This window comes from Pezoporus occidentalis, unplaced genomic scaffold (assembly GCF_034315485.1).
Source record: "Pezoporus occidentalis ecotype Australia unplaced genomic scaffold, CSIRO_AGI_Poc_V1 ctg97, whole genome shotgun sequence".
NCBI classification, from domain to species: Eukaryota; Metazoa; Chordata; class Aves; order Psittaciformes; family Psittacidae; genus Pezoporus; species Pezoporus occidentalis.
The window spans coordinates 764,350-780,347 of record NW_026916336.1 but is presented as its reverse complement, the minus strand read 5'-3'; the positions used below and the strand labels follow the sequence as shown (position 1 = coordinate 780,347).

Sequence of the window (15,998 nt, the reverse complement as noted above, 5' to 3'; positions counted from 1 at the left end):
TGTCTCTTACACCTCCACTTTCCTCAGAGTCCCATTGCCCCATGCTTCTCCAGCAACAGGAAATCTGCTGCCTGCTCAGCTTCCCTGGGGAGGTCTCACTGCATGTGGCATGGATGTAAACCTCATCCCTTCTCCCCAGCCATCAGCAGCCCCTTCTCCTAAGCCACCACAGAGCAGCAGAGCAGCAAGCAGGGATTCCACAGGATCATGACAGGCTGAAACTGCCACAGCCAGCACCAAAACCTGAAGTGGTCCAGCTGCTTCACTGGCCTGGCCAAATGCTGGAGCCCAAGCTCCAACTTTGAGATTGTTTTTCCTTAGGGAGGAGCAGTGGGATGGAGGGGATGGGGCCAGACTGGAGGAAAAAGATGACAGCATAGACAGTTGTGCTTTGCTTAGAGAAGGCTCAGGCCCATGCCACCTCCTCTGAGGCAGGATAACTCACACACAGACCAGGCCAGGCTGAGCTGAGCAACTTAGTTGGTTTATTGAGTGAATGGGCTCCTCACTGGGCGATGCTGCGGAAGGACTGGACAGTGGGGCCGGCCGCTCCCCACTCCACAGGCTTGCGGTACTCCCCCTTGGGCAGCAGGTACTGCCTGCCCCGGTAGTTGGGGTGCTCATAGAAAACCCAGACGCCCTCCAGCACTCTGCAGGCATGGACCTCACGCATGTGCCACTCCTCCAAGACTGAAGGGCAGTCTTCGGTGGTTTCAAACATCTGCCCACCAAAATCTCCCTTCTCAAATACCTGGATGTGGCCCCGGCCTCCACTTGGCTAGAGGAAAAGGAGAGAAAATGGCAGAGAGCTGGAGAGGGGCACCCGTACATCTCTGACAGATGACAGAACCTCGCTCCAGCAGATGAGAGCAGAGCTGAGGCACGATTAGACTCAGACCAGGTACAAACCACTCCCCCAGCACACCAGGACAGGGTTAAACAGCCCCCCAGAAGCACAGTGGGGAGGCAGTCGGGATAACTCTTGCGTGGGCATCACATGCAAAGACACAAAAGCACCGAGCACAGCAGTTTCAGCTCAAACCCACACCACAGCCCCACTTTGGCAGGGAGGAAGGCGGCAGGGAAGGATAAGGCCAAGTCAGCAAGCGCTAGGCTCTCCACCCCAGGCAGCCTGCCTATCCTGCTGCTGGTCTGACCCTTCAGCCACTCCACGTGAGCATCAGGAGAGCCGGACCCCCTGCAGTCCCCGCTCCTCCAGGCAACGAGGAGTTTAATGAGCTGGTGACCCCGGCTGAGTTGTATTACAGGCGAACACAGCGTGGGTATTTTCCACTGTGATTTGAAGCGCTGCGTTGCCTGAAGGCACTGCAGGTTTAATCTTCAGCTGCCTGGACACCGCCTATCCTCCACTTCCCCCCATCCACCCAAGTCTGCTCTCATTGCCAGCCCCAGCCGAGCTCTGCAGGGTCTCCTCACTGCCACTGGGATGCTCTGACTCAACACCTGCAATGAGCAGGTCCCCATGCACCATCCCCAGGCTCAGGAGGGGAAGCCTGGCACCAGGTGGACATGCAGGATAAGGCCTCTGCATTCCATCCTGATGGGTGTTTTGGTTCCATCTTTTATTGCCAGACCTGTGTTCTGAACTGGCTGGAAACTCTTCCTGCCCTGTGCAAAGGGATTTAGACCTAGCTCAAACCCAGAAAAGACTTCAGGCATAAAAGCAAAACCCCTTCTCAGCTGCGAGACCTGCTCCATGCTGACTTGCTACTCAAGACACCAATGCACAGATCACCAATGTCTGCCCTGCTGCTGGCAAAACCACAGCAGCAGCACTCAACAGTCTCAACCCCAATTCACGCTCCATCTACACTCCCATCCCTGCCAGTTTTAAAGTGTGCTTCTCTCTATAGGCTTCCCAAAGGGATCATTCCCTCTGTTCCTTTCTCCCCGCCAGTGCTTCCACAGAGTGTAAACACTGTGGGATGGATAAACCCATATTTATCCCGTCTCCTGCTGGTGGAAGGACATGTGCTGACAGAGGCTGCAGAAGCATCTTCTCATCCCCAGTTAGGAGGGGATGAGCACAGTTACTGCGGCAGGGAGATATGCATTGCCCTGTGCTCTCCTAATACCAGGTGACACAGGGCTGCTCCAAGCATGCCTATGGAGGACTTCAGGCACTCCCAATCCCAGTCACTCCAGGTCTGCTACTGGGCCCATTATCCCCATGCCCAGAGGGGCTTCCTGGTACTGAGAGTTGGTTCCCTGTATTAGAAGGGAGCCCTGGCTTGCTGCAGGGGCAAATAAACTGCCCCTCATTCCAAGTGCTCCTGCAAAATCTGCATCCCACTGTTACAAGCCTTGTATCCACCATCTTTCTTCAGGGAGAAAACAAGAGGCAAACCTTGGAGTGACCTGCCTGGACACTGAAGTCCCTAGAGGAACACACAGATAAAACTATGCTGCTGTTCCTATGGAAACTCACCTACAAAGCACTCCAAGGCATCTGTTTTTTCCCCACTGTAGCCAAGAGTTCTTCACTCCACCAAACACCTTGCTATTCCCAGAGAAGGACTGCAGGAACAAGCCCCCTATAGCCATCCTCCCCAAGGGAGCACCCACAAACATACTGAAACCTTTTAATTATAGGTGTGCAAATTAAGATGTCCCTTGAGAAGAAGTCACACTTACTATCTGAATGGCTTTGCAGGAGCCAAGGCGGTCGTTCAGGCCCATCCAGTGCTGGTAATGAGGATACTCCCCTTGTGTCAGAACATACATGTTCCCAGAAAAGTTGGGCCTCTCATAGGCCACCCAGGCACCTCCATCCACACGGATGGAGTTGCAGCGGCTCAGGTAGGTGTGAAAATCAGGGCAGTCACCGTCACACTCATAGCTACGGCCTAGGAAATTCTTGTCTTCATAGAAGGTGACCTGAAACACAAGCAGAGGAAGGAAGGCAGGGAGGTTCCTTGTCCCCCAGCACATGCTTGCAGCCATATTCTAGCCACATCATGACATGAAATGTCTGAAAACAAAGCCCTCAAGATGCTAAAAGGTCATGGAGCCCAAGCATTGAGCAGGATGAACTCCATCCCATCTAACCCTGGCAGCAGATTCACCAGTGTGTTCCCAATGACTTCAGTCTGCCACCAATGTCTTACCCTTCCCAGCATCTAATTCTGTTCCAGTCCAACCCAAAACTCCCTTGGTGAAGCCCCAGACAGCAGCAAAACACTATTAATACATTTCTATCCCACTTTGTCTAGATCAGTAGTTACTAAATTATGGCCAAGGGAGCCAACTAGCAGATGGACTGGATAACCTGTCCCCATGTCTCTCCCTCCTGAGTAAGCTCTTCCCATCTTCAGTGTGATAGAGAGTTGGGAGACCACTGTCTTTCCATGAAATGAATAAAAGTTGTAAAAGGTGTGCACTAAAATGTCCAACCCCTCTGTGCCCACACTAACTATGTTGCTCGGCCCTTGCCAGCCACAGCCCTGCTGTTGCTTTACAGATCCTGCTTCTGGATCTTTGTCCCTAGAGGTGTCCCCTGAAAGATCTACCAGCATGAGCCCAGAAGCAACACTGAAAGCCCTGCTCATGGAAGCTTGGCAGCCACTCATCGTCAGTAATCCTCTTCTTGAAGCCAGTGGTCGAGGAAGCTACAGCATCTTCCCCTGTTCAGCCTCACTCCCCAAGCTCTGCAGTCCCACCGCTGTTCATGCGGTGAGGCTCCAGCAGGGTTAATGATGAACTCTGCCCAACATCTGTAAGACCACAGGTCTGGTCTCCATGCAGGCAGTACTCTGCCTGGGCAGAGGGATGCCTCCTCCAGTAGTTGGCAGTGGGAAAGGAATGGGTCTCCATCACCTCTGGTCCTGGTTCTGCATAAGCTGCCTTGATTTTGTGGCTGACATCCAGCAGAATCAGCTCCTATCACAGCAGCTGTGCATGAAGTTGGTTAAGTTGGCCTTTAGTTTTGTAACAGAAAAGCTCATTTGATGTTTCTTCTCCACCTAGCCTGACACAGTACTGAACTTCATTGTTTCCCTGTACTTATAAAGCCACAAAGTGAAAAAAATCCAAGAGAACATTAAGAGTATGGCCATTCCCACAGCACAGTGACCAAACAAGTGTTGTTTGTTTTATTCCTAGCTCATTTATAGGAAGACTTAAGGACAGGGCTCCTGCCCACCCAGTTCTCCACCACAGCCCTTTGCACACACACCTCAGTTCATTCAAGACCCTCACACCTGGCACTCCTCAGTTTTCCCCCAGCAGCTCAGTCTCAAGCAGACCCGACTGACATTTCTCACCCGCAGCATAATGACAGGTGAATTACAGATTTCAATTCCAGATTCATCAGTTCATTTCAGTCACATCGTCCTCCAACACAAATCACCTTCCTACAGGAAAGCCATCAAGTTTCTCTCCTTACAGTGCTAACCTGTTAACCACTCTGCCCAAACTTGCTTTTTGGGGCTTACCTGGCAGATAACAGATTTGCCATAACACATCTTCCTTACAGGACTGTAAAACTCTTACTCCTTTGGCCTCCTCATAGCAGTTACCATATTTCTTCCCAACAGTAGCTCTGTTAGAAGCAAGCTCATAAACAATAACTACCAGTGCCCTCTAAGTAAGCAGCATGGAGGCAGCAACTCCCTTTCTAGGGCACACTGCTTGCTCAGGTTGTGAGAAAGAGTGTGTAATTATTCCCTTTGCCCTCTTCTTCCTGGGACGTGCTAGATAAGAGCATGGCATAGAGAAAAGAGGAGGTTCACACTCTTTCACCAACTTAAGTCTCCTTGGACATTTTGTTGCACCACATAATTAATTCCCCGTAGCACACTCAACAGGGACATGGCTTTTAGCAGGGGTAAAGGCAGGATGTGTTTGGGTCTCTTCAAGCAGACAGGAGACTCCAGCATGAATCAGTTGCAGTTCCCCAATACCTTCTTTATGCACAGGTACATAAAGACTGTACCACTGCAATCTGACAACCAGCAGATTAGAAGCAAGCAGCACATCCATCCTCAGTTTCTAAAGACTGCTCATAAATGGCCAAATCACTTTGAGCCAAGATCATAGATGAAAGGCACAGGGAAGCAGAGACTGATCCCAGATCTTCCGTAGACATCAGACAATGCCTACACACCACTCCGCTTCTGAGCCTTCTGCTACCTTGGGTCTTACAGTCCCAGCACCGTGGAGGAATTTACCGAAGGAATGTCATGCGACAGCAACTCATACAATGGAAAGATGTACATCTGACCACAGCCTCTTAACTGATGTTTAATATTTGACAGGAGGAACTGGCCACTAGCTAAAGTTCTTGCCCTCCTTTCCCAGCTGTTTATTCCTGCCTAGTCCCAACCTTGCAACAAGGTCTGCGTGACCAAACAGCTTAGCTCTGCTAACATCAATGCTGAAGAACACAGCAATAGAGCTGGATTGCAATCTGATGCACACCCTTGAAGCTGAACTTTCTGATGCATCTCCTTCTCCACTTTAAACTCACCTCTGATTCTACCAAAACAAGGCCAGTTGCATCTCTCTGAGAATGTTACTGGTTTCAGTGCTGTGGTCATCATACAGGCATCTTTCTGTCACAGCACACCTTTTGCTCCACCATGGAAGGGGAAAGTGGAGGGTACCCAACACGGACTCAGGTCATCCCAAGGAAGCCTTCCACAAGACTCTGCTCTGCAAACGCAGCTCGTCAGGTTTGCTGCTGGCACAGCAGCCTCCACCACTAATGTGCAAGGCATTAGGCCTTGGTGCACCTTTAAGTATGCTCTCACCAGTCACCATGTTCAACTCCATCCTCTCACAGAGCCACACCTAGAGGAGACAGCTAAGATCTGGGAAAAGACTAGCAAGGGCTTTTAGCCATGATAACAAATAGGCTGCAAATAAACTTACCTTGGTTTCAGCTCCGGACATTTTCTGTTCCAGGCAAGCTCCCTAGTGCTAGAGGAATGTCAGAAGCTGTTACAAACAGCCAGGATCCGAGGCACCCTTTTTATAACGGGTTTGTTTTAAACGAGACAGCTGCTTTGTCATGAGAATAGGATCCAAAAATTGAGTCAGTAATTCTGAGGCTATAGCCGATTTCCAGAAAGGCAAGCAGGATTATGGAATAAAGGAAGGCTTTGCCATCCTCCCTTTGTTACCATTTGCTGAATCAGAACACCAAAACTCTGCCAAACACACTCAAAAACATGCAGCCCCCCACCAAGTCCTGGAGGATGGGGTGCAATTTGGCTGCTCTCTCCCTTTTAAGCATGTTAAGCAAGAAGGCATTCTGTCAGCTCCAAAAGGCCCACCTCTGCCTGTGAGGAGGAAACCCAATATTCAGAGAACATCTAGCCACACCCCACCAAAGGGTCAAATAGTAAGGAACTTGCCCAAATTTCTGACCATATCTGCTAATGTCACAAATTCAACTCAGAGCTCCTACACCACTACCTGAGCCTTGAGCAGAAGAGTTTTCCTTTCAGCCCACTGAGGCCCACTGAGCAGAGGGGTCAGAGATTGCTGGCTTACATACACCCGCCAGCACGATATGAAAAAACACCTCTGCAGCTATTCACTGCACTAGCCCAAAGGCTTAGTGAAACAAAGGGAAATTAATTCAGCACAGCAGCGCCTGCAGCACACAGACCCCATTTCAAATCTGTCAGGACAAGCAGTCTGGCAGCAGCAGCTCTGCATGCCATCCCATGTACATTGCTGCAGCAGCCTAACAGACAGCCTGAAACAGATGTGCTCAGCAGTATCTCATCCTCTCCCTCTTTAGGTGTCTTGAATCACCCAGTGCTGTTGCTTCCAGCTCTTACTGCTCAAACGCTGTGAGAACACTTCACATATCAATTAAAAGGAAAGTAAAATCTGCCTTATGAAGATCAGCGTTCAACCACAATCCAGGTCCTATCGAATGACAACTCAACAGCTGCCTTTGGTCATCCAATGCCTTTGCCTATTTTGCCTTCCTTATTTAGGTGCTCAGCTACAAGCACATCTTCCCAGGACTGGTTCCACCGGCCCCTGAGAACAGTACTCATTCAAGCTGATACTCTCTAGAAGAAATACTAAAGGTAGGAAACAGTATTTGTATCAAAATGTTGTGCTAGGGCAGCCTTCAAAACATTCAATTCCATGGCTGTTAATAAATTGGCATTTTTCTCCCTACTGACCGGTTCACATTTCACAAGGGAGTAAAGATGCTGTGTCTAACACTCATTGTACAGGTAAAAGTAGGACATATATCAAGCTTATTTAAGAACTCTGTTTTATTGACATTTATCAAAAACATGCAAACATACAAGGAAGTGAATTCCATAAAATCACATTGCTTAAGTGCCATCTCTGTATTTAAAAAAATCCATCTAAATTTAAATCAATTTGATTAAAAAAAATCAGTTGAATTTCATTCACAACAAAATCAAACATTTCTTTTTCACATTCACAAAAAAAGTGCAGCTGGCTTGTACCATAAAAAGATGCAAGTGACGCCAAGGGCCCTGCATCCAGTTTTGCACCAGGGAGGGCTGCTTTGCTGGATACTTGCACACCATGGACACTAGCCACAATGACAGCCTCCTCACTCAAGGAGGCATACTTCTTCATCCTCTAGCAACATACTTTTTCAGTTACCAACAGAATAGCTGCAGCACATTCCTGGGAAAGTGGCAGCAATCAGAAATCCTAAACCAGACAGACAGTCCAATCCAAACCAATGGTGGGTGTCAGATGAACGTCAAGTGAGCTCAAGCAAGACGGCCACAAAGCCTTAATGAGAACTGTTTTTCTAGAGCTCTGTAACAAAATAAGAGGAGAAAATTTTACTACAGCACCAACAGTGAATAAGCAACTTAGAGAATAAAGAAAAGGGGAAAAAAAACAAACCAAAGTTTCTAATGGCTTTGTTGCCGATTTGGGACTTTCTAAACAAAGACACGGAGTCTAGTTCAGAAAGGAGACATTGTTTACTCTCTGCACAGTGCTCAGAAGTCTCCACAAATCAAGCACCCCCAGGATCGTAACTTTAAGCTATTTATATATTTTGACAATGTAATCAGTGTCCTTTGTTTGAGAGTTACACAATCAATTAGTATTCCACCCTTTACTTATTGGTTAAAAGTCCCTCTTGCCTCTCATGCTAAACAGGCACTATGTTCAGTTAAGCTAATAGCGTCTTGTAATCAGTGGTGGCCCCTCAGCATAGGAAAGACTGAGCATGGTGCCAGATAAAAAGTGAGAGAGAACTTTTTCCAAGTTAAAAGATCTCCCCTATATTTGCCCTGATGGGCCAATATGCATCCCAAACCAATTCTTAGGAATATAACAATAATCCAAACTCCACATGCTCCAGTCACCACCGTAATCATGCACGGGAATACCTTCAGGTGCCTTTTACTCCTCTGATCCGTATCTTTTCTGATACAAGTTGCTCGGGGGGTGAAATCAAAACAGAAATAATAGTAACAATATCTTGTATAGGACATCGCTCAAGAACTCACCACAACCAGGGGTTCGCCAGGAAAGTCCCCGGATAATCACACCGGTGTGTGCTGGAGTTCATCTGGCGAATCCCTCTGGCTGCGATGATTCCCCAAGCAAGGTCCAGTCCAAATAGTGTCCCATCTGGGCCACCAAAAACTTGTGGAAAAGCATGATAAAGGCTTGTCTCTGGCTCCTAAACCACTTCTGCTTGCGAAGAAAAAGACACTACAATGTAAGAATTATTTGAGTCTCACTCGGCTCTCTTAAGCAAAAGGTGAGACAGGTAAGTACAGATATTAATGCACAGAGCCTCTTTGAAAGAGCAGGTTCAAATCAGGTTGGTTTTTGTTTGTTTTTTTTTTACATCAGATTACGTACAATATGCCTGTCTGCCTTTACAGATGCACACAGCATCTTTGTTTTTCTCCAACAAAGCAAACAGAACACCTGCACAGAACAATGGATGTGCTGAGTACACAATGAACAGATTCAAATTGAAAAGAGGTTTTGACTGCAAAATAAGAACTAAAACCAAACACAAGGCTATTGGGAGAATAGTCTACTGAACAGCCTCCTCTTTCTTCTACCTCTGCCTAACCTGTATACACAACCATGGGACAACTCTTGAGAAGAATCAAGAGAAACAGGCTTCTACTCACCCTTCCGTTCCTTTTGCTGCACAGGAATGGGATGCTATCCTGCTGCCTGCTTGGAGCCTACTGCAGGAGGGACAAGGCTATCCAGCTGCTGACGGTTCCCTGTCTGAACCAGCCATTCATAAAACTTGGTTTCTACCAGTATCTGGAACTGTTTCCTCTGATCCCTGAAACCAAAAGATCAGCAGGGAAGTATGTAAAGCTGTCATTTATTTATAGCATTATACTTTTAACTGGCACCTTCACTACCAAAACAAGCCTCCCTATGTATCAGCTAAGAGCTGGACTTGGTTCCTGAACTGTCTTTATCGGAAGAAAAGGTTTTTACCAAATGAGCACGACTGCAATGAACCCCAAAGGCAGAACTTGGTGGTGGCAGAAACCACGCAAATCTCCCCATCCCACTAGCACAGTAAACTTGCTCCACAGGGCTGCTGAGGAGGAGCCCATACATAATTTGATGTGCTGATCCCATCCTCTAGTGTGAAAAGCAGCACATAAGCCCTATTCATTTTTGTGCCACTCAGCTTCAGAGAGGCTCAGTGTGCCCAGACCCTTTTTTCAAGTTATAGGCTCTTCTTTATACTATCACTTCCATTTGAGATGTTCCCCAGAAAGCAGGGTTCTACGACAGCAACTAACCTAAATTCCTCCCCAGTGAATGTGAACACAAAGGCAGTCACTGCTTTCTTCCCTTATGGCTTTATTTTCTCCAAGTGCTTTTTATATACCTTGATCTGCTACTGACCCTGAAAGACTTTCTGTCCGATATGCTCAGGAAATGAATAAACAGGATTTTATGCTTTTGCAAGTTGTTCCTCAAGCTGTCTTATTGGTCCTGTCTTACGGGGGGTTTACTTTCAGCCTGGCAGGATTTACATTCTTTTTCTGCCCCACTTTCCTCATTCAGACAACTTCAACTTCTTGAAAGATGTCTTATTTCTAACATTCTCTTTCACCTCCCCGCTCAAGCATGGCAGCTTTTTTCTTTCTACAAGTCTGATACCCTGCTTGCTCTAAGCCTCCTAGTTGTCTCCCAGGTTGTTTCCCTGCCTGTAGGAGACAGACATTTTACACCATCAGCTGCCCAGTTTCTCTTCAGGAAACTTCTAAACTTGCCACAGTTCTTCCCCCTTTTATGAAATAAGCCACTCCACTAGAGAGTGGCTTGTTTCCTGTGACTGCTGTAGAAGAGGTTAAATCTAACCATAAAGTCTGAAGTTGTAACTTTTCTCTCTGCTGACCTTGAAGACTCAGGGCTGAAAGTCCAGAGTCACTTCTGTCATCACTATTGGGTCACCACTGCTCAGCCACCCTGAACCTGCAGCAAAATCCTGACCCAGAATCCTTTCTCTCTCCATCTAGAGCTCTTTCAAACTGCATGCTCCTCCACACTCAGCACGGAGGCACCTGGACTGCAGAGAGGATCAAGAGAAGCACGGGGAGCTCCTCCAAAACGATGAACCATCAATTGGGCTAGAACTCCTCAGCCTGGTATGATGGGAAGTATTGACAGTTTGACCCAAGAGGAGGTTTTCACATTCCGAGCTCCCTACAGGATAAACCCCTCCAAAATCACTGCTTATCAGCACCCAGTTACACACCCGTTACAAGTCATTGACTGAGCACAGAACAGAAAGAAAATCTATACAGCTTAAGTCCAGCTTAGGGAACTAAACTTGTTCTCATCTTTTCAAGTCTTTACAATTGAATATCTGGGTTTCTAACCCCATTCTGTATTTGCAATGGAAGACAGGTACTTCAGGTTTGCAGTTCACAAAAAAACATAAAAGCAGCTAAACTGAAGTCAGCAGAGATTCTGCAGCCTTGTCCAATCTGGCTGGCTGCAGAAGAAAGCATGCTGACAAAGAAGCAAGAACTCTGTCAGAACTCCACAACAGGTACTGAGAAAGCAAACGCACATGAGGTGGGCTAGGCCAGGTCTAGCTAGTACAGTAAAAGCTGGGCAGAGGATGTGATGCGATCTGATAGAGGACTTTAAAAGCTACTGTCCATGAGGTGATCTACTGTAATGATTCACATGCACATTCTCAGCTCACCTCAGCAACAGATGGGACAGTAATTTAAAGCTTCAGCCTTCTTGTAATGGTTGGACTAAGATCCAATCAGCTGCAGGCCAATAATTAGTCAAGCTGTTGTTCAGGGTATGCACCTAGATGTCACCCACAGCAGCATGCAACACTGGAAGCAGAACAGAGACAGTGCCCAGCATGAGATCATTTGTAAACTCTTACTACTGCCAGGATGGTTCCCTCATGTCAGCCCTCAACAGTATCTGGGCATGCTTTTCATTGAATCTCACATACTCCCATTTGGATGCAGCACTCACTTGGTCAGGCCTGCCTCCTTCACAGTTTTCTGCCATATCTGCACGTTCTGCTCCCGCTGACTCAGCGCCTTCTGATACGCATGGGGAAGCCCACCTGGCGTCTCCGTGGTGTCTCCTTCCATCTCAAAAGGAATCACGAAGGTGTAGAAGTCCGAAGGTGGCAGGAGGCGGAAAACACTCTTGTCACTGCTCTCTTTGCACACCAGCATGGGACTGTCCCAGTAGTTTGGCAGAGTGGCCAAGCCCACCTGAGCCATGTGGTCTTCAAGCATCGGATAGTGGGTGTGGAAAGGGGCAAAGCTGACTGCTCGGTTCCCCGAGAGGATGAGAGGCTGGGTAGGTGTGAGAGCGTAAAAAGTACAGCCAGCAGTGGAAGAAAGGGACAAACGATGGCAAACCACGATGACCTTGATGTTGTCACAGCTGTGGACGTGCACAGATGCCTGCACAGGGCCGAGGACAAAAGTGCTATTCCGGCACTTCTCAATGGTCACAGACCTGCAAAAGAACAAGACGGAGAGGACACAGTGAGCAGGAAAGAGCAAACCCAGGACTTTTTCACTGCTTAGTCCATCTAACAAGAATGTAGCACTTGAACAAACTTGCTGAAAAGACATCTAACTGTGTCTCAGGAGAACAAAAACTCACCGGAGGGGAGAGAGGAGGTAAATGAAGGACTCATTGCAGCGATGAATTCTTACATGAGCCCCTACCAGGGTGTCCGAGCTCTTGGCCAGCGTCTGCTTGTACACTTGACTCATTATCACCATGGGAAACACCTCAGGCACCACACAAGTATTGCAGGCAATCTTTGCCCTCCTGGTTGTTCCTTCAACTGCAAAATAAAGTTCTCCAGTGCATTTAATTGTGGCTTTTTTTTTTTTTAAGCACAAAAAGGCTACACAAGATTCCTACAGAGAGACAGACATGATGGCTCACTGTCCACATTACCCAGCAATCCCTCAAAAAAATAATCAGCCCAAAACTTGCAGGATAGTACCATCAGACTCCACACTTCATGCACCAGTCACACCGTCCACCGACGCCTACCAGGCAGCTCAGCAGCACAAAGCAGTCTGAAGCTCCAGAAGTCAGGGCACATTGAAAAATCAAAACCATTTCAAGATTATCGAGGGGTGGCCAATGCCTCCCACAAGCTACAGGCAGCCCTGACCTGGGCATCTCCAACTCCAGAAGTCTTTTCCCAAACACGAGACTTTGCTTGGCAGGAAGATCCTTACGGCAAGTTTTATGTTGAAAGCAGGAACTGTATGTTCTAAGACAGTGAAATGCTCCCTCTACAGTCCTTGAGCAATCTCACTGCCCTACCTAACACATGTCACTCTTACAATTGTGGAGTCATTTGAATTTTTTTCTTCCCAAGGTAGAAGGTGCCTTGGCTCCACTGCCATGTCCTTGCAGGCAAGGGGCTGCTATTCAGGCCAAGGAAACCCAGACCAGTTCTCAGCTTTGCCACAAACACATCACATTATCTCTGTGCCCAGCTGTACTTAAATAACAAGCATACTAATCCTGATCTCACTCAGAGGGGCCTTTGACAATAAGATCATTAATGTTTGCTCACAAAAGTGATTCAAAGATCAGAAAAACATACACAGATGTCATGCAGCACTCTCTCATCTCCCAGACTTGCCCCTAAGCTGACACCTTCCCCACGTCCACAGGAAAAGGAGGCAAGCCCTCACAAAACTGCCAGATCCCCAGTCAGCAAGAGGAGCTGAGACTTAAAAGCTATTTCTAAAGATAAAGACAAGGCCTGTAGGTACCTTGCTGTGCCCATGCGAGTTTCTTCCCAGACTTGAGGCAGGCAGTCATTCCAAAAGGGTTTGTTGTCAGGCAAGACCGCAGCCAGCTCTCTAGCTTGGGGAAAGAGAAGGCTCTAGAGATCTTTGAGTAGCCATTCTGCCCAGGACAGGACTGCCAGACGGCAAGCTCGTGCAGTGGATGGACCGTCCTGGATTTGTTCACAGTTCCTTCAATAAGGAAGCTGAGGGCACAGACAGCTTCGTAGGACACCAGGCTGCTGTGGGTTGAATGGGAGGAGGCACTGAGCTGCTCAGGCTCCAACAGCAGTTCAAGCATCTCCAAGAGGTGGCTCTGCACAAAGGCACGGTGGTCCTGATCGTTCCAGATCTCAGTGAGCAGAAAGAGACATAAGGAGAAGGTGAGTTCTCACAAAGCTGACATTATATACCCTTCCTTACACTTGTTCTAAAAGAGAAAGTAAAGTCAAACATGGTGGTCTCTCCTGCTCACTGTTTCTGCTGCCTTGCTCTTCCAAACTCAGAAAGCAACCTCCCCCAGAAAGGGAAAAATAATATTCTACTCCAGGTAGCAAATATTTAATTATAGAAAGCAGAAAAACTCTCCCACAATCCTTCCTGCACAAATTCAGCCAGCTCATGGCTGGTAATTGAAGGTAGGAAATAAATCAATAACTGACAGTCAAGGTCTTGAAAATGTTCTATTGGAAAATCACTGCATCTGTCCCAGACCTTCAGCTATGATTCACTGCCACCTTCTGAGGCGCTGTGGGGAAAAAAGCAGAGGGTCATTTCTTCTCAGCAAGAGGACCAATAAACCAAACTACCTCTGAAAGGATCATCAGTTTAAATTCTAAAGGGCTCCAAACCAAAAAAACCAAGGCAGAATTATGGCAGATCTTTACTAAAGACAACTGTGGCTTGCCTGCAAACTGCAGAACAAGCAACACATGCTGCAATCACACACTGTCCTCACCATCACATCTTATCCAGGAGCTGCGATCCTTGCTCTGGGACAGAGACCCTCTGGCACCAGACAAGCCCCACTACACCACTGAAAAAGGCTGAAGCTGGGAAATCTCTCTCAGTCACACAAAGTAACACCAGTGGAGCCAACCCCAGTCCTGTTGGGACCAAAACCTCTGTGTAGGTTACAGTGTCAGCCAAGTCTCTCCTCCTTCCTGTCCCAAGTTCTATGAAATGGCAACAGCTAAAGGAAAACATCAGCTTTCAAATAACACTGGATGCTCCACAGCAACCCAACTCACAGCCCTGTGTCAGGTCCCCTCATTTCTTTTCCCATTTGTTAAATCTTTCAGTATAAAGTCACCCAATTCCTGCTTTTAATTCCTGCAGCTTCCCCCAAGCTGTACTTCACTAGCTCATATAGCTCCCAGCATTGCAGTCATGACAGAAATCCACCACAATTTGCAACTACACTTTATGACACTGCCCACCTACAATTCACTCTAAAATCAGAGCTACACCAAACACATCCAACTTGATTCTCTTCTTTCAACACCTGATAGTATTTTAAAAGGAGACATTAGCAATTCCGTGCATTTGATCAACAGCTGATCAACCAGCTCCCATCTGAAATACATTGTGAGGGACCACCTTGGGATCCTAATACTTCACAGTGGATCACAGGACCTCCAACCCAAGAAAAGCTTCCCATTTCACCAAAGGGGCAGTTGCTTCTTAAAAGGAGAATTCCCATGATTCTGGGAGTACTTTCACAGCTCAGATTCAATTTACCAGCAATTCTGCAGGTAAAGCTGCAGAGAATACACCAGCTCCTTTCCATGTAAGATTGTGTGAAGCATGTCCAACCTGACCCTAGCTCAGACTTCACCACAGGCAGAGTCGCACCCTCCCAGACATAAACCATCCACTTTCAACTCACCTCAAGGCAGGACCGTGCAGCTCCTCACATGGCCACACAAGGAGACTGTCCTACAGCTACAATTACCTTGCTCTCGCTGGCTGATTTTCCAGTCAGGCTGGGAGACTTGGTCCGGGGGCTGGGCCACTCCTCCCCGATCAGAGACCTCCGCAGAGACACCTTGCTTACCTGCTGGATGTACAGGAAGAGCAGGAACTGCAGCGTGTCCACCGACAGCTAGACAAGAGAGGAGAAAAAAGAGGCGTTAGGATGGGCTGGGCTCTCCCCACGCCCGCCCTGCTCGGGTTGGGACTCCTGCCTTGCTCCGCTCCCGTTCCAGCTCCTCGGCGCTGCCACAGGTTGCCTCGGCCTCTGCCCACTCAAGGCTGCGCGGCGGGTCGGGCCGGAGAACGCTGTGGAAGAGCTCGAAGTAGAGCCAGGCTAGGCTGCGGTCCAGCTGCAGCTTCCCGCAGGCGATGTGCCGCCAGCGGGGCCACGACAGCCGCGGGAAGCAGCCCTCGGCCGCCCGCGCTCGGGCGTAGGCCGCCATCTTCCGGAGATAGTGCGGGCCGAGGCGGGCGGGCGGCGGGGCGGGCAGGACCCCCACCACGAATGGCTCCGTCTTCACCCACAGCCGCACGGCCGCTGCCGCCTCCATGGTGACCGGTACCGCCCGCTTCCGGTGCCCGCGCAGAGCGGCGGCGGCCCGGACCAACGAGACAGAGCTTCCTTCACCCCCTGGTAGACTCCGCTCGGGCCGCGCCGAGCAGCCCCGTCCCTGAGGAACCAGCTCCAATTGGCTTTCCAAGCCTTCGCGGCGGCAGAGACTTAACACTGCTTCCTCTGAT

The 15,998-nt window shown here is 48.5% G+C and overlaps 2 protein-coding genes across 5 annotated transcripts; both read right to left on the bottom strand.

Annotated features, from left to right (window-relative positions):
* Positions 1–463: 463 nt before the first annotated feature.
* CRYGS (crystallin gamma S) lies at positions 464–7,103 on the bottom strand. Its single transcript, XM_062606565.1, has 2 exons — positions 2,656–7,103; positions 464–778 (listed from the first exon to the last, which is right to left on the bottom strand). Exons 1-2 carry the CDS (start codon positions 2,962–2,964, stop codon positions 506–508), a joined length of 582 nt encoding a protein of 193 aa, XP_062462549.1. The 5' UTR covers positions 2,965–7,103; the 3' UTR covers positions 464–505.
* A 135-nt stretch (positions 7,104–7,238) lies between these two features.
* On the bottom strand, positions 7,239–15,930 carry TBCCD1 (TBCC domain containing 1). Of its 4 annotated transcripts, XR_009962363.1 has the most exons (8): positions 15,470–15,930; positions 15,238–15,387; positions 13,269–13,635; positions 12,130–12,316; positions 11,482–11,979; positions 9,135–9,298; positions 8,493–8,679; positions 7,239–7,788 (listed from the first exon to the last, which is right to left on the bottom strand). XR_009962363.1 is itself a non-coding variant. In XM_062606564.1 (7 exons), the coding sequence occupies exons 1-6, from the start codon at positions 15,806–15,808 to the stop codon at positions 9,169–9,171; spliced, it is 1,671 nt and encodes a 556-aa protein (XP_062462548.1). In that variant the 5' UTR covers positions 15,809–15,930; the 3' UTR covers positions 7,239–7,788; positions 9,135–9,168. The 4 variants fall into 4 exon arrangements, 3 of the variants coding, with proteins under 3 accessions (XP_062462548.1, XP_062462547.1, XP_062462546.1); XM_062606564.1 differs by lacking the exon at positions 8,493–8,679; XM_062606563.1 differs by lacking the exon at positions 7,239–7,788 and having other exon boundaries at positions 7,796–8,700.
* Positions 15,931–15,998: the final 68 nt, after the last annotated feature.

Coding starts and splice junctions, on each gene's coding strand:
- CRYGS (XM_062606565.1), bottom strand. CDS start 2,964: ATGGCTGCAAGCATGTGCTGGGGGACAAGGAACCTCCCTGCCTTCCTT. Junction 779..2,655: donor CCTGCAAAGCCATTCAGATA/GTAAGTGTGACT, acceptor CTTTTCCTCTAG/CCAAGTGGAGGCCGGGGCCA.
- TBCCD1 (XM_062606564.1), bottom strand. CDS start 15,808: ATGGAGGCGGCAGCGGCCGTGCGGCTGTGGGTGAAGACGGAGCCATTC. Junction 13,636..15,237: donor AATCAGCCAGCGAGAGCAAG/GTAATTGTAGCT, acceptor CTGCTCACTGAG/ATCTGGAACGATCAGGACCA. Junction 9,299..11,481: donor AAGGAGGCAGGCCTGACCAA/GTGAGTGCTGCA, acceptor TTTTGGTTTCAG/GGATCAGAGGAAACAGTTCC.